At 48.9% G+C, this 25,677-nt stretch overlaps 1 protein-coding gene across 2 annotated transcripts; it reads right to left on the bottom strand.

Annotated features, from left to right (window-relative positions):
- Positions 1 to 368: 368 nt before the first annotated feature.
- On the bottom strand, positions 369 to 24,819 carry C24H6orf89 (chromosome 24 C6orf89 homolog). 2 transcript variants are annotated; one of them, XM_053998241.1, is made up of 8 exons: positions 24,755 to 24,819; positions 21,170 to 21,377; positions 19,639 to 19,804; positions 7,659 to 7,813; positions 7,221 to 7,342; positions 6,013 to 6,139; positions 5,201 to 5,324; positions 369 to 4,831 (listed from the first exon to the last, which is right to left on the bottom strand). In XM_053998241.1, the coding sequence occupies exons 2-8, from the start codon at positions 21,356 to 21,358 to the stop codon at positions 4,746 to 4,748; spliced, it is 969 nt and encodes a 322-aa protein (XP_053854216.1). In that variant the 5' UTR covers positions 21,359 to 21,377; positions 24,755 to 24,819; the 3' UTR covers positions 369 to 4,745. The 2 variants fall into 2 exon arrangements, with proteins under 2 accessions (XP_053854216.1, XP_053854217.1); XM_053998242.1 differs by lacking the exon at positions 24,755 to 24,819 and adding an exon at positions 21,722 to 21,744.
- Between the last annotated feature and the right edge of the window lie 858 nt (positions 24,820 to 25,677).

The following is a 25,677-nucleotide window of genomic DNA, read 5'->3' as shown; positions in this document are numbered from 1 at the left end:
TCTTTTCTCCCTACTCGCCTGGATTTATGAGCTCTGGAGGAGTTTATCGTCTTCCACGCCTCAAAGTTTGGCTAAAATAAACTGAATTGTGAAGGAAAGATGGAGATTGTTACTGGGAAGAAAAGAAAGGAGAGACAGGCAGAGCTGTGGCATCAACTTTGTTCAGAGAATCAGGCTAAAACCCACAGAACTTTTCCCAAACTGCTCCTTTTTCACAAAGTGTTTCTTATGACATTTTCCTAACAAAAGTGTTCTGACTTTTCATTTAAAATTACACTTCCCTTAGGAAAAGTCCCCCAAAAAAGGTTAAATAACCCCTCAATAACTGACATGCAACATGAAAATAAAAATCAGGAAAAGGGAAAGGGGTCATTAACACTTGTATTTAATTGCAAAAATTAAAAACTTTTTTATTCTTCTTACATACAAATCTCATTTATTTACATACTTTACAGGCTTTTCCCAAGTATTTACAAAGTTTGCAATATATTAAATTAGGACCATCCATAAAATTCTGCATTAAGTGCATATTCACATTCTTTTTTTTTTAATCCATCACTAAGTTTAGTGTTCAGCATTGAAACAGTCTTTATACATATATAGCTTTACTTCCCAGCACCTCTGAGCCTTTAGAACGTGGCTCCCCTCCCCAGTACAAGGAGATAATGCTAAAAATAAATCACCTGCCATTTGTTTGAATCTCCAAAGCAAAGGGAAGTCCAGCATCTCCTCTGTCTAACTCAGCAGGACACTAAATCTGCCCTTTACAAGGAGGAGGTTCCTGAAGAGGAGGATATCGAGTTCTACCTAGAAAATTTACCAAGAGGAGAAAGTTTGGTTTGCAGGAAGCAAAAGCTCTTTGTGCACCCACTGAAATGGCCTCACCCCAGGAAGTGTTCAATTCTCCGGGGGGCCACGGGACTGAACGAGGACCTGGGACTGGGGTGTGTGGAAACTTCCCTCTTGGAGGGAGGGAACAAGAGGGTTTCAAGGCAAAAGATTCCCCTTTTCTGAGACACTGGTGTTTATATAGTTCACATCTCTATTGTGAGATGCTCTCCTGCTCCCCACCTCCTCCTGCTGCTGCTGGAGCCCAGGAGGTCATGAGGGAAGGGAGGTGCTTTGATCCAGCCCAGACAAACCAGCTTCTCCTCCAGAACATTGCAAAAACAGGCCTGGTGGGAGAAGCTGCAGTCTGGAGACTCATGGGAAATCTGACTCAAAGCTCTCCAGGGCCCTGCAAAGAGACCCCTCAGGGGAATCAGTGTGTGCAAAAACAGTGGGCAGGGAAAAAAAATGAAACAGAACAAAGAAAGCAAAAAAAGAATCAATAGAAACTGCCAGGTTGGCTCCCGTGGGGGCCGCTGATTCCTGGTACTGAAGTAAATCATAATAATCCTTTCTCCTCCTTTCAGTTACCCTGAGTTCAGGATTGACTGACAGCACCGGTCAGTGACCCCTGCTTTGGGGAGCAGCTTTAAACCACGATCCTCCTGCCCAGCTGATGGGGACAGCCCATCCTTCCAGCCTGGCAAATGCAGAGGTGACCCCTCCTCACCTCTGCCCACTGGGCTCGTGGGTAGTACCAATTTCTGGTATGATTTCAGAGCAGCTTTGCAGCCTTTGGGATGTGGGGTGAGGAGGAATCCATCTCCCAGCTCACAGGTGATGAGTTCTGAAGCACAAAAAGGGATTTTAAAATGTGTTAACTGGGAACTTGTGTGAGCTGGGGAGAGGGAGAGTGGGAGATTGTCCAAACCAGCACAGAGAGTGCAAAAGGGGAGCTGAGGTGAGGGAGACCATCGTGGGACACCCCGTCTGTGACTCATGTGATCATGGCTGTGAAACCTCAATAGCTGCAGGAACAGCCCTGTTCCCCCCAGTTCCACTTCAGCAGGTCACCAGGACCACCAGCCTCTCTAGGGAAGTCCTGCAGCTTTTCCAGGGACTCTGTGAAGCTGGAGCTCTGGATGTAGAAGACAACCAGGGCTTAATTGCAATAAAGGTATCAAAACCTCCCTTTGGCCATCCCAGTTCTGCCATTGTGGCCTCACCTCCGAGCTCCCCACCATAGCTCCTTGCCTGCCCTGGGATGTGGAAGGTGTGAGCACCACTCCTCTGGCAGCTGGAGACAGGAGCTGCTCTGGAAGCCATGCTGCAGACTGGGGCTCTGCACTTCAGCCAAAATCGACTCTTTATCAGCAGGAGAACTGCCCTCCTGTTTTAGTTTAGCAGCTAATTCCTTACAGCTTTTGGAAGAGGAAGAGAAAATATACCAGAGAGCTTAAAAACAAATGATGTAAGCTCCAAAGGGAGCGAGGTTGGGACATATGCAATGTATTGCTGAGGCAGAGCTGGAAACTTATGCAGAGCCCATAAAGTGCACTTGGAAGGCTGCTCTGCAAACAGGCCAGACTCACCAGCTCCTGTCCAACCAGCTGCAACTCTTCGAGGAAGGCTGCAACTCTTCGAGGAAGGGAGAAGCACTACGTGAGAACATTTCTGCTAAACAGGCACAAACCTGCCCCTTCCTCTCCCTCCTCCCCCTAGTCCAAACAGCAACTGTAAATAAATCCATTTTCTCTGCTTCTTCCCGAAAGAGCCAGACAGCCACAATGGCTTAAGTGTGACTCTCAAAATCCAGGCATTTCACAGACACTTGGGAATTGTGTCCCACAGCTCTTTTACAAGTTACAGTCAAGGACACTTAGCAGTGACAGTGTCACCGAACCGCCGCAATCTCAGCAAGAATGGCTCCAGCAGCGTCTTTGAGCAAATGCTTTACAAAAATGGGTCAGATACAAAACCAGTAAGAGGTGAAGTAACCTGGTCAGCCTTCGAATTTGATTTGAGAAGCTGCCAAAGTGTAAATAGCAACAGTCACTAATGAGGCCCTAATTCTGCCATCACTGAACTCCCAAATTTCCATTAACTAAGACCCAGGCTTTAAGAGGGAGAGGGGTGGTGTGTGTGTGTGTGTGTGTCTTGGCATGTACAAGATTGAATGTAGTGTCATGAGTGTGAAATAGACTCCAAGAAGTGAGAATACTAATGGAAGTTATATTAGTCCAATTTGCTTTAATACTTGGTAACAAATTATATTAGTCCTTTTCTATCTTGAGAGAGCCAGACTCTCCCCTTTTGGTTCTACTAGATCTGGTGTGTGTCCAGCACCAAGGGCCATGCACAGACTGACACAGGTGCTGGGCTTGTTCTCATTGTTTTGACAAGAGAAAAACAAGGGTTATGCATAGAAATGTTTGTAGTGTCAAGGCCTCAGACTAAATTCTTTGGAGCCTGAACTGTCCTCTGCCTTATTCTTGTACAGGAGCCAGACATGGTCATCCCACTTGGCAGCTTTTGTCAGCTCCTAATCAGATTAGCACAATGTTTGCTCCCATTCTCCTCAAAAACAAAGGCTGGACAGACATTTTCCCAATTTGTCATTTTACATGTACCTAAAATATTTACAGAGAAAAAGGCTCTTGCTCCTGAGAACAGAGTTAATTCGCTGTCAAACAAAACCCCTCCCAACTCCATATTAACAAGTGTGAGAATATGTCCTGAACTCCAGCCCTGGCCTATGAGTTCAGCCTGACACATCTGTAAATGATCTTCAGCAGTGGGATCGGACCCAAAGGATCAGACTTGGAAGGGACCGGAGCATCCGCAGTCTGCAAACACCGAACCCGAGCCTCTCTCAGGGCACTGGAGACAGCACTGCTCCAGCAGCAGGAAACACGCAAAGGCAGCTTGGAAAGGACCCAGGAAAAACCAACGTTCATTCTGAAGACAGAGTTCCAGGTCTGGAAGGAGTCAATGCAAAAATATGCCAGGGAAGAGGGAGGTTTCAGGTGCTCCCAGAGGTACCATGGGCTGGGAACGCAGGCAGTGCCTCCAAAAACAAGGAGCAGCTGAGAATGGCTGTGCAGCCCTTGGTGTCTGAGGTGAAAGCTGGACAGAGCTGCTCTCTCCCAGCCCCAGCTCCATCCAGAACTCCTGCACTGCCAGCACCACTAACACATGTGAGGGTGTTTTTGCAGGAAAGGAAGTGGAGGTGAAGAAAAGCACAATTACCATTTGACTCACTCACAACCTGCTGACACAGAGCTGCAGAACGGTGATCACAACACAGAGAGGCCTGAAGGGATTCTTTTGGTACAAGAAGGATGCAGTGGGTGAGAGTTTCTGCCCTCAGGCTCAAGGCTCTCCCCAGCCTGGGAGCAGGAGCCAAGATCAGCTCTGCAGGGCTCACACAGGTGCGGACGTGAGGGAGCTGGGACACATCACCAATTCATTCCCTTTATAGAACTAGCCTGACTACACAGGCTCAAAGCTTCCTCCTCAGGAGGAATGTACACAGAAATGTCACACACCCCATCCACTCCCAAACCCCCCAGGAAGTTTCAGAAGTGCCATAATCCACAAAGAACATAAGGTGAATTTCATCCTGAGAAATCCATCTGTTGCTCCTGGAAAAAAAAAACCCTTGCAAACCCAGGGCTTACCTGAGGGGACAGGGAGGGTCATAAATAGCTTGAGTTTCTCCCAAAATACATTTGAGGAAAGGCAAAGGATTACCTCAAGGGTCAGGAAAATAGTCCTTTTTAAACACTGTAAACATGCAGGGTGGCAAAGCTGCCTGCCCCAGTTGCCCCGGCTCGCTCCTCTCAAGACGTTGCCTTGGCTTCAAAGCTGAAAGTCTCCTTGTTCTGGAACAGCTCTGTTTTCCCACCCCAGAATCCTTAGCTGGCAGCTCCATCACAAATCACCGCTGGCTCTGTCCCTCTGGCCATGAAGCTCATTGTCCAGTGATCTGTGCTGGCATAACCTTGGGAAAAGGCAATGGAGAGGCTCTGTTAGATGAGCCCATCCTTAATGAGTGCTCCCATTTCCCACAAAGGGATGTGGTCATGCTGGAGCTCTTTGGAAAGACACTTCCCTCAGTGGGCACTGGGTTTGTAATACCCATTGTGTACCCACACTGCTCAGCTTTGAGCATCTCCAGTGTTGGTGTTCCAGGCCACAAACTCCCAGACCAGGAGGGATCACTCCCTGTGCTGTGACAAGCAGGCACACACCAGTCTGGAGGTGACAATGGCACAAACCACTATCCCAGGTGTCAGACAGAAAAGACCCAGCTGGAAGCAGTCTCCTGATTCCACTCCCACTCCCTGCACGCCACAGCTCTGGTACTCACCCAAATCCCCAGCTTCCAGCTCCACCTTGAACACCTCACAGTGTCCCCTGCACGTGTCCAGAGGTGCAACAGTCAGGGTGAGCTGCCCACTCCCAACAGCAAAGAGGCTGTGCAGGCTGTAGCTCTAGGACAGGAAGAGAGGATTTCAAAAGCCTGGACACCTTTCCTTGGCTCTGTCTGCCCAAAGCAGGGACAAGTCACTGTCCTGCAGGCAGGTGAGACAGAGCAAACAGCACGTTTGCTGCTCCACCAGTTACCAGTGGATCACAGAATCTTAGCTGAGGTCAGCTGCATGCAAGGGTTCTCCTCTCCTCCAAGGCAAGGCAGGGCCTGCACATCCCAACTCAGGAAAACACAGAGGAGGAGATCAGGCCAGAAGCCTGAAGTGTCTCAGAATGAGTGAGCCTCACTGCCAGGAACAGTTCCTAAAATGCAACTCTTAAAACAATTCTGCCCAACTGTGCACAGAAAGACCTCACCCAGCTATAGAGCAAGGCCAGACACATGAATGGAGCAGGCAAGGTGTGTTGGAACAGGATGATCTTTAAAGTTCCTCTGTTTCTGTGACATTTCCAGCTGCCAAGGGAGATGGGCACAAGTTATCTCCTGCCCCAAACTAGACACAAGTGCTTGGAGGCAAAGCCACCTTGATATGCCACTTTACACAGGGATGGACAGAACTGATATAACCCCAAATGCTCCTTTTCAGGACTGTATCAGCTAAAAATATCCTGCAAATCCCACAAAAACTCAGAGCTGCTGGGAGACAACTCACAAACAGGAGGAGAATGCCTTTGGAATTAATTTCTCACCTTATTCCCCAAATCTGGGTGGCGGATGAGGAAGCAGCTCTCCAGGGACACTGTCTTGGGGAAGGACAGCAAAGAGGAAGCAGGGAAAAATTCCTGGAGAATCCGGGATCTATTCACAGACTTGTTCCTAAACAAACCAGCCCATATTAAAGACTCATCAGACAATTATAAGGTTGGCATTTAAAAGCTACTTTCCAGATAAAATTCTTGCCAAACATTCATGCTTGATAAACAGCATGACAGACTTGCCCTGGGAGTCAGGAGCACAATTCAACCTCAGCCTCCAAACCTGTGCTCCTTCCCACTTTCCTCTGGGCTCCTGCTCTGGGACCAAGTAAAGAGGGAACAAACAGATCCTTATGGATACCTGAACTTCATTTCCCTCTCCTTTTCCCTTAAAATCATCCAAGTCACTGACCAGATCCATAAATTACAAAGATGCAGAGAGGTGGCATCATACACAACCATAACTGAACCCACATGGTGAGGCAGGGGGGATCCAAGGCTGTTCTCTAGACCAGGAAGAGTAACTGGAAAAGGCCAGGTGGGGCTTGTTATCTTTACATCCCTGTCTAGGGGACTGACATGATTAATTCTTCTGTACCCTGACCATCCCTCTACCAGTTCTTACTCTGACACCTCAGAGAGCTCCGAGTTGCTCACATGTCTTGTTCATATTAAAGGCTTTGGCCTTTATGGGGCAAAGAGCTTTTGGTTAACGGGGGCAGGATTAGAGCTGGCCATATTTTCTGCACAAGACCAAACATTAATTGCAGGATTATTTGACTTTCCAATACTTCTCAGTGTTTGCAGAAGTCATGGCATCTCTTCTCAGTCAGCTCCAGTGGTGGAGGATTTCCACTGAGTAGACAGAGGTGATAGAAATGTGAACCAGTGGCTTCAGGTGATGAGATCCCAGCCCAGATGATTTACAGCCTGAAGAACAGGACCAGGCAGTCCCTGGGAGAATTTTATCTTATAAGGGGAGCAATAGCTGGAGACCAAGCACCAGGTCTCCAGTTTTAGTGCAGCAGTCTTGTCCTCAGAACAAATCAGTGCCAGCAAGCAGAAGCAGCCTGTAACTCACTCCTGTACACCTTCCCTCCAGTTAAACTGCAACTTGCAGGCACTGGTGGTTCACACAGGCAGAGCCTGAGCACCCCTACAGAAAGGATGTGTCCATCCATCACATGTTTCATGTGACTCACCAGGGAAAGAAAAATGGGCAGCTCCATAATTCAGCTGAATTTTCTTCTATTATAACCTCTGCCAGTTCTGGATCCTGGGACTGAAAATGCTTCAGTTCTTCATAGGAGAGATGCTGCCCTGTCTTAAAGAACATGAAACAAAGATAAAAGCTGTGCCCACAGGGCTGCCCCCTGCTCCCATTTCCCTCCCACTAGAAAACATCCAAGAGCAACAGCCACGTGGATTGCTAAGTGTCCAAATACAATGATCATTAGTCAGAGGAACAATGCAGGGAGCTGCCTCCTCCCACATCTTTACACTGGTGTGAGATGTCTTCTTAGACACAAGTCCTGAATGAGCAGTGTGGGTTCATGGGTGAGAATACTGGGCAGGGGTTCTGGGCTTGTGCTGTTCAAGAGTTGGGACTCATCACCCAGCCCCACAAATCCCTGCATTACCTTGATTAGAAAAGGCTGGTGCCTCTGGATCTTTTCTGATAGCTCTCTGAAGTCTGTCACTATGTGAAGGCTTTTCACAGCAGAACAGACTGTGCAGTTTGCAGGAAGTGCGGAAGTGTTCTGTCTGCAACCTGCTGCCCACCAGTCCTGGCATTCTGGGGAAGAAACAAGGGAAACCTCTTTAGCAAGACCAAAAATGGAATGGAAAGGAGACAAATTCAATGATAAACTCATTATCCCTAACATGAAACACTGAGATTTCTTATAGTTTCTGGTGGCTGTAACTCAAAAAGAAGCAGCTTCACCAGGCAGGGAACTGGAGGGAATGTTTCCAGCACATTTTGGAGACACAGCTGAAGGTTGTGAGCAATGGGAGAGCTTATGGAAATTCCACTTGTCTGTACATGAGGCACACAGGCTCAGCTACCCTTCCATGAGCAACAGAGGGATGGCAGCCATCATATGTAGTGTAATTAAACTGAAACAAGTCCATAAGCAAAAGAGCAACCCAAAAGTGTTATCAAGGAGATAACACCCAGTAAACAAAAAAATACCCAGGGTGGAAAAAGTAATTCCCACATAGTTAGCACTGGTGTCATGAACCCTGTTAGGACATACCTGAAATCATCACCCTCCCCTTTACCACTCTGTTAACTTAGAAATACTTTGTCCCAAGCAATGGTTGCACAATCTCTGATGTGCAGAAGATGCTGGGGAAATGTCAGATTTCACCAAGACATGCTGCTGCTGTTTTCATTCATCCCATGCATTGACTTGAAGATGAAATTGGGAAAAAAGTCCCAGCAAACCCTGGACCACAGCCACATTAATTTTAAATTCCAAAAATTGTTGTTACACCACAGTCAGCTGAACTGGCCTACAATGAATACTGCATATGTTTACATCTTCAAAAATTTAATTTGTACATGAAAACACAACTTGATGCCTATATCCGGCCTCCCTCCTCCAATTAAAAGCTCTCCCAAAAAGTCAAAGAAACCTTAAGAGAAGGGACTTGTTGCAGCAGGGAAAGAGCAGGACAATGTTGAACATGCCATGTATTTCTATGTAAAGGATGTGCAGAGCAGCCACCACACTGAAAGGGTGTGGCTCTAATTTACAGAACCACAAGAAGATCAAATTCCAGCTCCTGGCCCTGCACAGAGACATCCCAAACTCCCTCCCTGTGTCTGAGAGTGCTGTCCAAACACTCCTGGAGCTCTGGCAGCCTCAGGGCTGTGCCCATTCCTTGGAGAGCCTGGGCAGTGCCCAGCACCCTCTGGGTGAAGAACCATTCCCTGATATCCAGTCTAAAGGCCCTTAACATAAATTTTATATTTGGAGATACAGCAGCAGGTTCTTAGAAATGGGAGATCTTAATGGAAATTCTACTTCAAACACAGATTTTATGGCAGTGACAGCCCTTGTTCTGCAGCCTTAATCCAACAGGAGAGGCTTAACTTGGGCAGTGGCAGCAAACCCATCCCAGGCCTGATCTGTCAGCGTGGGTCAGGAAAAACCCAAGGCCTGGGACGCATCTCACGTGAAATCTCCAGGGATCTGTCCTCACCAACAGGCCCACCCTGCCAGCACATGTCAAAACAGCTCCAGAGTCTCCTGGACATTGCTGCAGGCAAACTTGGAAAACAGAGGGGATGGCAAAGGGAGAAAGAAGAGTGAAGTCTGGCTTCAAAATCAAGTTGGGAAACAAGGATGCACAGCAGCTTTTTGGGGCAGAAAAGACCGTGCACAAGCTGCTGTCACTGCCACTGTAATTTCCAGCCACACTCATGCTCCTGCACAGGGCTAAGAAGGGATGAACAGCACTTCATAAGGAAGCTCTTGTTTTATTTTCCCCTCTGACATCTGCAACAGGCCATGAAGAATGCTACAGAGGATTTACATTCATTGGGACATAACAACAAGAAGCAGACAACAACAACAAAAATTAATTTTGCTTCTTTCTTGCTGAGTATTTTCAACTCCCAAATGCTGCATTTCCCACCCTACTGCTGGGATATGGACTGAAAGGGATCAGGATATAATTCCTAGTCTTTCTGGAAGACACATCTAAACTGCTTTCAGGGAAAGGGAAAAAAGGCAAAACAAAGTGTAAAATCCTTCTTGCAAGCAGAAGTCCCAGTCCCATGAGAAACTGCTCCAATGTACTTTCCCTCCCTGCTCACAAGAGAAAAAAGAAAATCTTTGTTCCCCTGCCTGCAGAAAGCTTCAGTTTTACAACAACAAAAAAACTCAACTCACAAAAAACAGCTGGTCAGTGACAGGAAACAAAAGGCTGAAAGATCTCAGCAGAGAAAGGGCAGTCGCTGTGAAGAGAACACGAAAACATCTCTATGGTCTGTCATCAGACGGGGCGTAGCAAGACTGTAATTTCTCTCTGGGCAAAACTCAGAAACCTCATCCCTCAGCATTAAGCACAGTTGTCCCCAAATTTTCCCTCTAGGCTCAGGGCAGTACCCCACGGAACAGGATGCTAATCAGCTTGACAGTACAGAGCTTGATTCCTCTTTTGAGCCAGGCTGGGATATTTGCATTCTCAATTGCTCGATTCAGGAGGTGATTTCTTTTCCCCATGAATAACTAGAGCAGAGCACTGGTTGAGACGCATTTCAAATGCTGCAAGTGGGGTTGTGGGATTTTTTTTTTTTTCCTAGTAATTAATCTTTTTGATTTATTGTGGAGGGTGTTAGTCTGTGCTCCAGCATGTGTGTGACTGGCATGACAAGTACGGGCAGCGCCTGCCCTTCCCAGGGAGGGCGGGAGAAGAGATGGTGCACAGAGGAGCCAACTGCCACTGGGGACCAGGGCAGGATTTTACCCAGGATGCTGATTTTCTCTCCTTACCCTCCCTGCATTCCTTTTACATTATCACCCTGCCTGCCCAGACACCCTGGGGATTGTTCTGGTGGAGCGCACAGTCTGTGCACACACACGGCAGCTCGGGGATGCAAATGGAAGTTGCTCTTTTCATCCCAGCACAACCCTCACACCATGGTCCCATCCACACGCTGAAGTGCTGGGTGTGGGCAATTATCCCTGTGGAGCTGGAGTGCAGGAGAGCAGCTGTAGCAGTGACACATCCAACTATCCATTACACGACAGAAGTGTGGCCAACTTCTCTCTGCTTTCTCACCCCTTTTTGAGGGGCAGCCTTCAGTTTGCTCGACAGAATTTCAGTTCCCCATCGGCCATAATCACCTAATATTTCCTTTTATGTGTTATTATTTGTCCAGAACAAGAGCTGCCTTCTCCCCCATGTCAGGAGAGCTCCTAGCAGAGCCAGAGCTGGGACTTTCAGCTGCTAACACAGCACAGACCAAGAGATAACAATCTTCCCTTAAAACACATCTATGATTAATACTACAAGGAGTTTATGACTCTACTTTCCACTATGCAGAAAAATAATTTTCAAGTCACCCTCAATTTAAAATGAGTACCCCGCCCTTCTTGGCTGTTTTCACAGAGGATCTCCCAAATTTTTGGCTGCCCACAGCACTAGAGAGGGGTGTGTGTGCACAGCTCCAGAGATGCTGGGTGTGGATGATCAGACTGTAAACTCAAGGCTCGTAAGAAGACCTGGCCCTGCTTCTGCCTGTTGCAGCAAAGCAAATTAACTCATGGAAACTTGCCCACATGGTTGTGAGAGCAGGATCTCAGCAAGTCCTGCTCTCTTTAGGGACCACAGAGAGGCTGCAGGATCAATCTGCCAGTGCAGAAAGTTCAATGGGAAGCCTCTACCAGGGAGAACTTTTGTTCCTGCGGGATACAGAGCCAAGGGCTGCTCCTGACCCTAACAAAGTGTTCAAAACACAAAACCTCCTGCTTGTAGCACTGCAGGTGCTAAGGCAGTTTGCTGGCTCCCCACCAAGCTGGTTTGCTCCCTAGCACTCAGGGCTGCAAGGCTGAAGCAATGTCCACCAGGCAAGCACCAGCCAGGTCAGCACAGAGAAGTCTGGTCCCAGGGAAGACCCCCAGGACTTCACAGCCCCCTGGGTCCGTAGGGGCTGTTGCTGCCATCACCCACAGTAACTGACAGGAAGCTCCCTAGAGGCCTGGCTGATGTACTGAGCAGTTCCACAACCTGCAAAGGCTGGCTCCAAATCCCAGATTCCTCTTTCTGAGGATGAGACTATTCCCCAGACCAACCACGTACTTCAGCAGGGCCAATCCTTGGAATATTCAAGTAACTTCAGCAAGCATTGGATGAACTCAGGGCTCCCAAGAATGGCTGTGCATTGGATATTCCCCAGACATTTCTCTATCCTTTCTTGTAGGACCATTGTACAAACCTGGGTGTTTCATTAAAAGGGGATTCTGCCCCTCTGCCCCGCTCAGGTGAGACCCCACCTGCAGAGCTGCCTCCACTCTGGGACCCCAACATAACATGTGGAGCTGCTGGAGTGAGTCCCAAGGAATCCACAGAAATGCTCTGAGGGCTGGAGCCCCTCTGCTCTGGAACCAGGCTGGGAGAGCTGGGGGTGTCCATCTGGAGAGGAAAAGGCTCTGGGGAGACCTTAGATCCTGTTCCAGTGCCTAAAGGAGATCCCAGAGAGCTGGAGAGAGATCTGGGACAAGGCCTGGAGTGCCAGGATGAAGGCGATGGCTTCCACTGCCAGAGGGCAGGGATAGATGGGATATTGGAAAGAAATTCTTCCCTGTGAGGGTGGGGAGGCCCTGGCACAGGGTGCCCAGAGAAACTGTGGCTGCCCCATCTCTGGAAGTGTTCAAGGCCAGGCTTGACGGGTCTTGGAGCAACTTGGGATAGTGGAACAATTTAGGCATCAATTCATGATCACAATCCATGACACAGGTAAATCCCATCATTCTTACATTCCTGGATGTAGGAATTCCAAGCTCTATAGTTACAAGGTGGCACAGTTTGGATGAGGCATTTGGAGCACTTTGTTGCACAAGCAATGTTTCCATCTTGCTGCAAATTCTTCACTAGGCTAAAAATTAATTTGATAATTTATAATGTCATGTCAAAGTCAGGCTAAACTGATGGGCTCTTAAGTAAGTCAGGCAGGAAACAAGGATTATTAATTACAGCCTGCAAGTCCTGATTAAGGACTGCATCACAGTGGGGTTTTAAATATATACTACAAAGAGTGTCCCTGTTCAGCACAAGATCCTCACCCCTCCCTCATATTGAACTTTTATTGTAGCTCTGGGTATACTGAATATATTTATGCCACGAGAAGAAAGTACCTCCCAGTTTGGTTCACAACATTTTTAGGAACAGCTAGGAACAAAATAACAACTACAAAAAACCCCATTATCAAGAACCCCTTTATTGTTGTTCTGGGCAGAAGTCAACAGCTTGAAGAACTACTCGTTCATCTCACTAATGGGTAACGGCTGCTCCACCAGCACAGGGATCATTAGTCAACCTCGAGCAAAGCACGAAAATGATTTTGATCCAACCAGACATTGTGAAATCAAGTCTGCTGAGCCAGGCCCAAGAGGAATTCACAGCCCACTGGGGCAAAAGAGTATTATTTCCAGGAGAAATCTGCACCTACCAGTCTCAAGAATGGAAGGCAGGGGCCAAGCTGTCAGGAAAGCATCCAAAGTCCACTCCAGCTGCACCTCTGGTTACCTGCCCCAGCAACAGCTTGTGCTGCATGAGCAATCTGCCTCAGAGGAGCAGCTTTGGAAACAAATCCCTCCCAGCTGCTGTCACCTGCCTGATGGTGGCCTCAGCCTGTAAAAGGTTTGACATGTCTGTGTCACAAGTGCACAGAGGGCTCTGCCAGGCTGCTAAATGCCTCTGCAAGAGGACACCTATGGCAAACGCTCATCGCAGGGAAGCAAATCCAAAGTAAGGATTTACTCCGCAAATGAGGAAACAAGAAATTTTGGAGGCTTCACAACATAGAAGTAAAAGGAAGAGTATTTCGTGTTCCACAGCACCACAATGGTTTGGGGTTAGTTTACTGCCAGCAAACCCAAATAAACAGCTCATTGGCTGAACCAAGGCCAAAGTAACAGAGTATGAACAGCTTGGCACCACCCTGCCCTGCAAAGTCAGCCGTTTTTTTCCCCCCTTTGAACGAGCCAACACATGTCTGCTGGTTGCTCTCAGGTTATATCATAAAAGGGTTGTTTACACACACAAAGATCAGATAAACTGGCAGCTGTGCAGTGATGGGAGGGAGCCCTGCACATGCTGTGACCCACAACCACCTCCAAATGCTTCAGCCCCCAAAGCAGGTGCATGAAAGCACGCACAAAAACAAGAGCAAAAACCAGCTCAGCTTTGCTGAGCTAAAAAAAAACAACATCCTTTGAGAGCAAGAGGAGAGGCAACAAGTTAGAAATCAGATCCTGCCTTACCTCCCAAGCAGCATTATTGCTCAACCCTTCATTCAGAGCAGGCCCATGCTCCTTGGACTCAGGAATTCCTGAGTCAGAGCATGGGCTGCAAAGCCCATTGGCAAAGGCTGGATGAACACCTGGGTGCTCGGCTCACAGGGAAAGGCTGGATGAACACCTGGGTGCTCGGCTCACAGGGAAAGGCTGGATGGACACCTGGGTGCTCGGCTCACAGGGAAAGGCTGGATGAATACCTGGGTGCTCAGCTCACAGGGAAAGGCTGGATGAACACCTGGGTGCTCGGCTCACAGGGAAAGGCTGGATGAATACCTGGGTGCTCAGCTCACAGGGAAAGGCTGGATGAACACCTGGGTGCTCGGCTCACAGGGAAAGGCTGGATGGACACCTGGGTGCTCGGCTCACAGGGAAAGGCTGGATGAATACCTGGGTGCTCGGCTCACAGAGAAAGGCTGGATGAATACCTGGGTGCTCGGCTCACAGGGAAAGGCTGGATGGACACCTGGGTGCTCGGCTCACAGGGAAAGGCTGGATGGACACCTGGGTGCTCGGCTCACAGGGAAAGGCTGGATGGACACCTGGGTGCTCGGCTCACAGGGAAAGGCTGGATGAACACCTGGGTGCCCACGCTGCTCTCAAGAAGCAGCAAGTCTCCATGCAAGGCAGGCATGCTGGATGCTCCCCTTCTGCACAAAGCTGTGCCAAGGATAAAAACACTTCAAGGCTGGAGTGAGAGAAGCATAGGGAAAAGTGTTTTGCCTGCAAAGGGTTAAGACCAGGGAAGAGACAGGGGCTGGCCAAGTGCCAAGGCAAGTCTCCAGCTAAACCCAAGGTGGGCCAGCCAAGAGGCAGAGGCTGCTGCCCTCTCCCAGTAACCAGCTGCTGCCCTCCCCCAGTAACCCAGCCTGCTGTGACCCATCCCCACAAATAGCTCTGGCACCCAGCAGGCTTTAGCAACACAGTGACAGGCCATTTACAAGGTGTTGCTAAACACTGCTCCTCCAGCTGGGCTCCTTTCTCTACAATAATTACACACAAACCCGTAAACATGATTTTAGCCCTACTGGTCTAGGCAGAAAGGGGTATTTAACACGTCTTCTCCAAGCTGGGGATAACTTGCACAGGATCTCTTTTCCAGCACTGAGATCCATGTGTGCTTTTGTCTGATTTTAGGTGTGCTGAGCAGTTACTGACCCTGCTGACTCTGTGCTGTGCAGGATGAGTGTGCCCAGGACCAAGTCATTATTAAAAGCAAAGCTGAATTTTCCTTGAGGTCATGACAACCTCTGCTACCAGTACAACCAGTACAACCTCTGCAACCAGTGCAAATTGTCACGTTGGACCACAGCCTGTTCCCTACTGAGAGACCTGCTCTGCTGAAGTTTTTAAGCTGCAAGGACTGAACTTAGCATGGGCAGACACACAAGTTAATGTGGGAGCAGCTTAATGCTCTGCTCATCACATCATTGCATAGCTGGCAGAGAATAGTTACCAACCAGCTGACATCAAAAATCATATTTAGATATTAACAAAGCTATAGGGATGACAGTTGTGAAGGAAAGAAAAATCAGGTAGAGTGACCACCAGTGTAGTTTTAAAATTTCTGTTAAAAGAATAGAAAACCCCTTTGCATTTGGCTTTACTGCAGACTTTGAGAGCTTATGTATTCCTAATGCTTCCTAATGCTTGCAGGGGAGAGAGGAGCACTTGTACCCCTATTTTGCACCAGAGAACTGAAAACAGAGGCAATTGTCCATCCCAGCCTAAGTGAGAAATTAATCCAGAATGCATAGGTCCTACATTTCCCTGGAATAACATTAGATAGCCATGAGCTAACCCATGTGCCCATCAAAATACACCGTGTTCCTCACAGCAGGCAGACCCAGAGGTCTGACAGCCCACTGCCTCTCTGGGGCTATAAATGAACAGCTGATGTGCCAAGAGCTGCAGGCCCAGAGCAGCCAACGTGACCCAGCACCAGGGCTTTCACAAGCTCTGCATAAACACCAGCTCAGGAAGAGTAAATGCAAACCACATTTCCACAGACCTTTTCCCCAGCCACAGGGACCTTGCCCTGGGAAAACAGCTGGAAGAGAGGCACAGACCCAAGGGTCTAAGAGTCAGCTATCAAGGAACAAAGGGTGGGAACATAAGGTTTAATATGGGAATTGATCTGGGGGAAAAAGTCAGCAAGAAAGAGAGCACAGAGACAGGCAAAAAGGAAATTTACTTTGGACTCAATCCTATAAACAATGCAAGTGAGTTTTGTGGATGCTGCTCCTCACCTCGGCTGCTCAAAGGTCCACCCACAGCCACTGACAGACAGGCATCCCTTGTCACCCACAGCACAGCTCTTGGGTGGAAGGGACAAGGATTGAGGGCAGGTCACCATGAGCAGGAGGGAGGGGGGAGCACATCCTGCACCTCTGCACCTCCCAAAGCCTCACCACCATTCTGACTGGAGCTCTTGGCTCTCAGGGGAAGCCCAGCAACTGAGCTGCCCTTGTTCTGCAACACAAACCTGGCTGCTCAGCCCACACCTCCCAGCAGACCGGGCTCCAACCTCAACCCCGGTCACAGGAAAGCAGCCCCAAAGCTCAGGAGGGACTGCACAGCCCAGGCTGCCCCTGCCTGCCCAGGCACAGAGGAAGGAGCCAGACCACCCATGTCCACACCACGGTAACGTGTGCCAGCATTGCCGGTGGGCCACGGCAGCCTCCAGCTGACAACAGGTGGCTTTCAACAGGAACAGCCCGAGTTGGCTTTGAACTGGTGCCCAAGCACAGACAGCTCCAAGCTCCATCCTCAGCCCCCTCAAAATTTTCTTCCCAGAACCTACGTAGGGAAAGGAAGAGAAGTCTGTATGTTGAGTCCCTTCATTAGTGGTTTTCTCTGCTGCTCGGGCACAGTGAAAACATCTCCCTTCTAGAGACTCAGAGGGGATCTCATTAAGGCATATAAATATCTCCAAGGGATGCCAAGAGGATGTGCCAGACTATTCCATGGTGCCCAGCAAGAGGACAAGTAGCAATGGCCACAAACAAAAACACAAGAAGTTCCACCTCAACCAGAGGAAGAACTTCTTTCCATGGAGGGCGGCAGAGCACTGGAACAGCTGCCAGGGAGGTCATGTCCCCCCCTCTGTACCCATTCCAAACCCACCCGTGCCAGGTGACCCTGCCTTGGCAGTGGGGTTGGACTGGGTGACCTTCAAAGGTCCCTTCCAACCCAAACTATTCTGGCATTCTGTGATCAGAGAACACCAGACCTGCCTGCAAGTCCTCCTGGACTTAAACTCTCATCAACAAACAAGACACAAAATGCAGCTTTATCCCCTCCCTTCAGCAGACCACAAGGCCAAAATTAGGGGCAAAATAATACAACACATGCAAAGCAGAGCTGAAAGGGCTTGGGAGAGCACTCAGCCCCAAGCCGTGGAACTCCCTCTTCCAGATCCCTGCTGGATGGTTTCACCAGTGTCCTCTGGGCAGCAAGCTGTGATGGTGACTCCAGTGTCACTGGGACAGTGTCAGTGGCTGCAGCTGCCTGCTGGGAAGCCAGGACATGAGGAATTCCCACAGGAACCCAGCCAAGGTTCAGGCTGGGTGCTGCACTCTCCCATTTAAATAGCCAGGGTCTTGTCTAGTTCCTTTTGCCGAGGCAGGATCAAAGTCACTCCAGCCAACCCCAGTCAATCTGTTAATTGGGACATGCTGTGGCTTCTACCACAATCTAATTCTGTGGAAAAGAGAGCAGGAACCCTCTCCTCTTTTTCCCAGAACTGTATTGCTGCCCACCCTATTGCTCATCACTTCTGAAGACTTACAGGATTCACAGAGGCATGAGGGATTTTATGTGCATTTAAATAACAACACTGCATCCTTCCTCTCCATCCATCCTTCCCTTTTCCTCTGTTCCTATGGATGTTTCCCCATCTCCTCATCATTCAGCTGGTTTTCCCAAAGGTAGGCCAGAACTGCTCCTGCTCTTATTTATCTTTACAAGGAGATCCTCATGGTTTCAGGCAGCCCTTGTCCTACAAACCTCTAGGTGTGCCAAGAAACCTCCTTGGGCTCTTCTTGTCCAAAGGGACCCTGTGGTAGCTGAAGGAAGAACCCATCAACTTTCTGAACAAAATCTGATTGAACAAACACAATAGAACCACAGAATGGTTTGAGCTGGAAGGGACCTTAATATTCACCTTGCTTCACCCTGTGCCATGGGCAGAGACACCTTCCAATATCCCAGGCTGCTCCAAGCCCTGTCCAACCTGGCCTTGAAAGCTTCCAGAGATGGGGCAGTCACAGCTTCTCTGAGCAACCTGTGCCAGGGCCTCCCCACCCTCATAGGGAAGAATTTCTTCCTAACATCCAACCTGCCTTCAAATTTAGGCCATTCCCCTTTGTCCTGTCACTCCTGGCCCTTATGAAAAGTGAAATGAGCATTAAAATTCCCACTGGATTCCATCTCAGTGCAAGACCAGGGGAGTGTTCACCCATGGAAAAACTGGAATGCAGTAGATAAGCAGGCTCTTAATGTCAAGTGCTTATCAGAGCCATCTTCTCACCTTTGTTTTCATTCCCAGAGATATCCCAATCTATAAGGAATAAGAGGAACAATGGGGGATACCCTGTCCCACCCATACAACTTGGAATCAACAGAAATCCCACGTTAGCGTCATCGGAAAAGAGGGAGGGAGAGAATGCAGAATGGTGCTGGCATTTCAGGGAGCTCTTTTTAGCTCTGGCAGGAAGGTCAGAGCCAACACAGACAACTCCAACACAATGAGGTGCCCAAGCTAAATATAAACCTGACAAGGGCACGGCTACAGGAGTTTGTTTTTACAGTGAGCCACCAGACCATCAACATTGTGCCACATCCCTGCTTAAAATAATTCACAGCTTTATCATCTCTGACAGTCTTTGTGTTCCAGCAGAGGCAGAGCCCAGGCTTGCACCCACCTGCCAGGCTAAGTCAGTGAAATGATTAACCAAAATGAGAAATAGCCAAACTTTTCCATTTCTATTATGCCATTCTAGGAAAATCTAGAATGTTGCTCTCCTGTGATGGGATCACCTCACAGGGAACCTTTATCTGACTTCCTCACACACACACACTGCCCTTAATGTCACATAAACATGACAGCACTCAATATGCCACTTGGCAAAAACTCCTTTTCCTTAAACCAGGCCACAAGTTGAGGTTTTTACACTTTGCTCACAGGTATCAAGATTTGGTTGAGAAACTGGTTTTACCTTACTCAGAAAAAACAAGAAAAGGTGACATTTCCCTAGCAGAGCTATCTCAGTTCTGGTTCTCAGAAGTGCAAAGATTTCTAGAGAAAAGGGAACTCTTGTGGAAGAAAGACCCAAGGTGTTAAAAGCATGGAAAAGAGAATGTGCAAGAACAAAATTATCAAGTTAGAGATAAAATATGCCTCAGTCCCAGTGAAGCTAGAACTCAGGATGCTATTTTTAAGTACAGTGGTAGGAAAAGAGAAAACCAAGATGCCAAGCCAGCAACACATTTGTGGTGCCCTGGAGATGTTAGAGTGACTCTCGTGGCTGGTATTTAAGTTGGTATTTCTTGCTAGGCTTATGTTACAGCAGGGAAAACATTTCCTTACTCTCCAACATGTACTTCTTGGCAATGGGCAGGGACAGCAGCCGGATGTGCCCGACGAGGGAGCCCCAGGCCTGGGCTCTGGAGAGCGGCGCTTCGGGTGGCAGCGGGTTGTAGGGCTGGATCACCAAGTAAACAGTCAGCAACACCAAGCCCAGGGTGAGCAGTCCCTGCAAGGGAAAACAGGCACAGAGTTAATCACACTGAGGGAGCTGAGGTGTCCTCACACCAGGACACACCTTCTGCTGGTATCAAAGGGCTGTGGCTGTGCACCACAGCACGAACACTCTTATTTTTGCTGTGTCTCCTTGTTCAGCTGCAATGCTATTTATGTACACAGAGTTGTCAGCCAGTTTTATTATTAGGGCTGTCCACGGATGAAATTAAGCAGCCATCAAACCCAAGCCACACAAACAGCTTTGTTCCTGTATTTTAGCACTGCAAATAATCCAGCATGAGATCAATCAGGATTATCTACAGATAGTTCCTTTTCCTTCCTACCTAATCAAATAAAAGCTTGCACTCCTGCCATGCCTCTTACACAAGGAAAACCCCGTGGCTTTTGCAAACATCCGTCATGCCTCGAAACACTTTGGCAGAGTTGGCACCAGCTCCCTCCTCCATACCAGAATCCTAAATAAGTCTTAAAGAGATGACATGACGCATTTCTCCCCCTGGCCAAAGTCAAACTGAATCAACAGCAAAAACAAGAACAGAAGCTGAAAGTTCAAATTTGCAGTTTCCTGTTCTCCTGCCTCATTTTACAGCTTTTTATAGGACATGAGGAAGAGAGCTTGAATTTTTTTCCAAATAAAATCCATTGCAATGGATTTGTAGCGATGACACTAAAGTATTACTGAATATTATGTCAGTGGGAAGCTTTTCAGACTTGAAGCAAACATCTGGTCTAGTGGAAGGTGTCCTGCCCATGGAAGGGACTTGGAACTAGATGATCTTTAAGATCTCTTCCAACTCAAACCAGTCTGGGATTGAATGGTCTTAAACCTACCCAACAATAGCATCACTTTGCAAAAGTTTTTACAGAATCTTTTAGTTAAGGCTTTTAAAGCATTTTTCTACCATCAAGCATGATGATAATAGCTTTATTTCATAGACCAGAAGGAGAATAAAGACATGTAGAAGTTTGTGGTAGGGTCAGAAACAGAGCCATGTTCACTTCATTACTCAACCCTGAACTTCAAAAATCTCTTTCCTTCCTCACATTTCCATTCAGGATGCCAACACTAGGAATCTTAGTCTGAAGAATCAATCCAAATCTCATTATTTAATAATTTATGGAGAGGAAGATGTGGACAATGTAAATTTACAGCACACGTGAGCAATTCCAAATCTTGGGCAGCTATCTCCTGTTCTCAAAGCAGCTCATGGCATGAAGGAAGGAAGCTACACTTCACAGCCTTTTAAATAAAGATCTTGGAAAATTCATCAAGAAATGCAATGGGAAATAAAAAGCTCAGGTGCAAAGGAGAACCCTGACCCTCAAATGCTGTGTTCATGCACAAGAGTCGTCTTACCTTGTAGAGAGCCACTAAGACAGGGTACCGTGGAGGGCCCCTCTGGGGTTCGTTTCTCTCCAAGAGTTGCTTGATGAACTTCTCAATGGCTTTTTCTGACATGCCACACTGGTGGCCAGTCTGCCTCACCAGATCAATGGTCTCGGAGAGCTTGTCATAGATGCTGAGCTCATTGGCTGAAAGCTCCATGGCCTCTGATGAGAAATCCCTGAGGAGAGATGGGGTGCGTTAAGAGGAATCAACTGCAGCCACACAACCCAACAGCAGCGTGTGCACAGCCAGCCCAGGAATGTGGCAGTGCCCAGGAAAGAAGGAAGGCTCCTCTGGAGCAAACCTGCTCCCAGCCAACAGCACAACACTGAGCTGCTCTCCTAATAGTCTCTGCTGCTTCAGGATCTCCCACCGACTCAAAGAAGCCGTGAAATTTCCTGACAAGAGCAGAACCGGCCGAGATTCGCAGCTTATGTAAATGAACAAAGCTTCCCAGAAATCCATGAAACTCCATTTATTCATCTCCTCCAAATGAATCCGTCCCATAAAGCAATTGCTCACCAAGTACAAAAGCCAACAATACAAAGCCGATCATCACACGCAGCAGCCCTGCTAAGCCCTCCCGCGCTACAATTTCAGTCGCTTATTTTAACCCAGATTTGTTTTCATTAAATCCCCCGTCAGCGATGGGACGGGACAGAGAAACAAGTACAATGTGTCGGGCAAAGTTTGGCAGTTTACAATTTGCTTAAATTTTCGCAACCTAATGTCAAAGCCAACTGATTATTGAGTAACAGCAACGTGAGAGCAGCTGCTCTGCAGGCAGTAAAGCCCCCACCTTCCTCTCCAAGTTTGCCTGCAGGTCAGAGATGCCACAGAACTAAATATCCCAGCAAGAACTCCATTATGCTGGGTGACAAAATGGCATTTGACAGCAAATTATTTCTCACTTATAGGAACACACCCATGAGAGATCAACATTAAGTTGCAAAAAAAAAAAAAAAAGTATATTCTCTACCACTTGCACTCTGCCACAAAGGCCTCTTTGAGAGCAGCTGATTGGCTCAATAAAAGAGGTAGAGAAATTGCTGGACAAGGTACAAACTGCCAATATGAGAATCACACTGTAAAAATTTTTCCCATTGCCTGGGAAAAACACTGGCACTGCCTGGGGGAAAGGCAGAATCTGCAGAGTTTTGCTTTGCCTCTTGTTTCTGATGTGGGTAACACTAACCTGATCAAACTGGGCCAGCTGGGAGAGAGTTGAGCAATGCTCTAGCCTGAGAGCACAGCCTGAGGGTCATCACATAAAAACACAAGAAGCACGATGGATAATCACAGCTGAAAACTGAAATCGTGCCCCTGTCCCCATTTTGCTGTACAGTTTCCTGGCCCCAGGAAACAGCTCATGAATCCATTTCACCCAATTCACCACCTTGCTCCCCAAATTCTGTCCCTGCACTGTGAGAACTGTAACTACTCCCAGGGCTCTGCACACAGCTGCCAGCACAGCCTGCCTGGGAAAGCAGAGACCTGCTCTGCTCACCTGAGCACACACTGACCAGCCCTGAGTAACAAGCCACCACAACTTAGATTTGCTCAGCTGTAATTTGTTCTGGCTGCTCCCACAGCACAAATCAGCCATAACTTCATGTATGGATAGAACTAGACACATGATAAAGTTCAGATCTGAACTCTGATTTGCCTTTAAAGAACCGGCTGACAGCTCTCCCCCTAAACCACCTACAAGTCACAACTCAAGCAAGGGTGATGTAAATATCTTCCTTTTAATGCAACACTGGGATGTATTTTCAAAAACCCCCAGGTTTCACAGCTTCAGCGATTGCTCCTCTCCCCACAAGATCACCCCTGTTCTGCCCTTGCACATTTGTTTATGTGGTCATGTGGAGCTTCAGATCAGGAAAATTATCTGGCTGAAAAATAACCCCAGTTTGTTTGGTCAGCAGCTGCCTAAGCATTCAACTCCAGCAGTTAATGTCAGATGTTATACTGACATCAGTGTCAAATTTCTAGCCACAGCCACAGAAACACCAAAAAGGTAAAAATGCCAAATTAAAACCCAAGCCCGAGTACATACTGCACTGCATTGCCAGGTTAATTAGCTCCTCTTCTACGGACATTCCCTGCATTCTATGCAAATATTTGTCCCAGATCTTGCCACCTGAGCAGCCCCATGGGCAAGCAAAGCAGGTTGGGTCAATAATATCTCATATTAACCTCTCCAAGACAAGGACTTTTTTTTCCTCACCTGTAAAGCACCTGCCACACACATGACAATAAAAACAAGCCATTGCTTTACTAACTCTTTCATTCATGCAATACCCTGATTCATGGAACAAGCAGGAGCCAGCACATCTGCAGGATATTAAAGGCCTTTTTTTTTCCCTCCAGCTTTTCTGGTTACTCCAGTTGCCTGGACACTGTAAGTGGTGTGCTAAGTGGTCTAAAAGATTATCTAGTGTCCTCTGGCTCTCGAGTGCCAAAGCTTTCCCCCCTGAAGCTGTCCCGTGCAGAATTCCAGCAGATTCAACAAGCTTCTCCTGCTTGCAGGACCTGCCTGGAACCACTGATAACAAACATCCCCACAGAAATGCTGTCAAACACTGTGGTTACCCCTTTTCCAAACAACAGAAAAATCCTGCTAAAATACAACACTGAGCTATATCCCAGTTCCCTCCCCTCTCCATTTACATTCCACCCTTGAACAAACACCTTTGTAGACACCCCCTGTAAATCACAGACACTAAAAACCCAATCCAGCTTTTTGACAAATTCAAGAGTAACTCAATCCTCAAGCTAGGAAATAAGGCATTATGCTCCCACATTGTTGGGAGAACAGATGAAGCCTTAAAAAACAAATAACAACCCATTATTTCCCTTCCTATCCCTACGATACAACCGACAAAATAATAACGACTGTTATTGTACCCTCTTTGCCAGCACACACACTGAGCAGGGCTCATCCCTTGCAAACCCTTTAGAGAGAGGCCTTTGAACGAGGAACCCATATGTTATTCTGGTTTTTTATGAACTCCACCACCCTGGGAGGAATCAGGAGCTCTCTCCACGAACAGAAACAGTGATGGCACTTGGCTTGCAGGGTTTGCACCCCAGCGCCCAGTTCTGCCCACAGACCCCAGGGTGGTTAGTCCAAGGCTTTAGAAGGTAAATATTTAGACATAAAGGGTGCCGGAGGAGTCTTTAAAAGGGAAAGCTCGCTCACCTTGCGGGTGAACCTACAATGATGTACATATATAGAGATATAGATATAAAAATATATTCCCATCTGCTTGATGCCGCCTCTCTCGCCCTGCCAGGGGATCAGGTCCCAGCCTCGCGCTGAAAGCCCTCCGGAGGGACCCTCACCCGGCCACAGCCCCACGGCCTCGCCCGTGTCCCTCTGAGGCAGAGGAGCCCCAGCCAGGGGGGTACTCTTAAAAATAAATCAATAAACTAAGCAGGACACCCCCACCCCCGGCTCCAGCCTCCACAAGCCGGGGAGCCCCCCAGGCCGAGCCCGCAGCGAGAGGCCGCAATCCGGGTTCCCCCCGCGACCCGCGCCCGCGGCCTCACCCCGCTCGCGTCCCGCCCGGCGGCTCCTCCCGCTCCGGCTGCGGCCCCGCCCGCCCCGCTCCGGCTCCGGCTGCGGCTCCAGCTCCAGCTCGGGCCCCGGCCCCGGCCCCGGCTCCTCCCGCGGCGGGGCGGGCGCGGCCCCGCTTCCGGCTTCCGGCACGGCCCGGCCCGGCCCGGCACGGCTCGGGGCCTGCGCGCTGCCCGGGGAGCCAGCGCTGCCCAGGAGTGCAATACTGCCCGGGGAACCAACACCGCCCGGGGATCCAGCACTGCCCGGGGAACCAGCACTGCCCAGGAATGCAATACTGCCCGGGGAACCAGCACTGCCCGGGGAACCAGCACTGCCCGGGGAACCAACACTGCCCGGGAATCCAGCACTGCCCGGGGAACCAGCACCGCCCGGGGAACCAGCACTGCCCGGGGATCCAACACTGCCCAGGAATGCAACACTGCCCGGGGAACCAGCACTGCCCGGGGAACCAGCACTGCCCGGGGAACCAGCACCGCCCGGGGACCCAGCACTGCCCGGGGATCTAACACTGCCCAGGAATGCAACACTGCCCGGGGAACCAGCACTGCCCGGGGAACCAGCACTGCCCGGGGAACCAGCACTGCCCAGGGACTGCCACATTGCCCGGGGAACCAGCACTGCCCGGGGAACCAACAACACCGCCCCGGGGAACCCCCACACTGCCCGGGGATGCAACACTGCCCGGGGAACCAACAACACTGCCCAGGGAACCAGCACTGCCCGGGGAACCAGCACTGCCCGGGGACCCAACACTGCCCCGGGACCGCCACATCGCCTGGGGAACACCAACACTCCCCGGGACTCCCAACACTGCCCCGGGGAACCCAGTCCTGCCCTGGACCCCCAACACCACCCCGGGGCCCTCAGCACCCAGGCCGGCCCAGTCTGGGAC

The sequence above is a fragment of the Vidua macroura genome, chromosome 24 (genome assembly GCF_024509145.1).
Source record: "Vidua macroura isolate BioBank_ID:100142 chromosome 24, ASM2450914v1, whole genome shotgun sequence".
In the NCBI taxonomy this organism is placed as follows: Eukaryota; Metazoa; Chordata; class Aves; order Passeriformes; family Viduidae; genus Vidua; species Vidua macroura.
Note: the sequence above shows the minus strand (reverse complement) of the source record. Positions and strands in the feature narration are given on the sequence as shown.

Excerpts from the sequence above, each read along its gene's own strand:
- C24H6orf89 (XM_053998241.1), bottom strand. The coding sequence starts at position 21,358 with ATGGAGCTTTCAGCCAATGAGCTCAGCATCTATGACAAGCTCTCCGAG. Across the intron at positions 19,805-21,169 it reads TCTTAGTGGCTCTCTACAAG|GGACTGCTCACCCTGGGCTT; the intron begins GTAAGACGACTC and ends TTTCCCTTGCAG. Across the intron at positions 6,140-7,220 it reads TGCCCATTTTTCTTTCCCTG|GAACAAGTCTGTGAATAGAT; the intron begins GTGAGTCACATG and ends TGGTTTGTTTAG.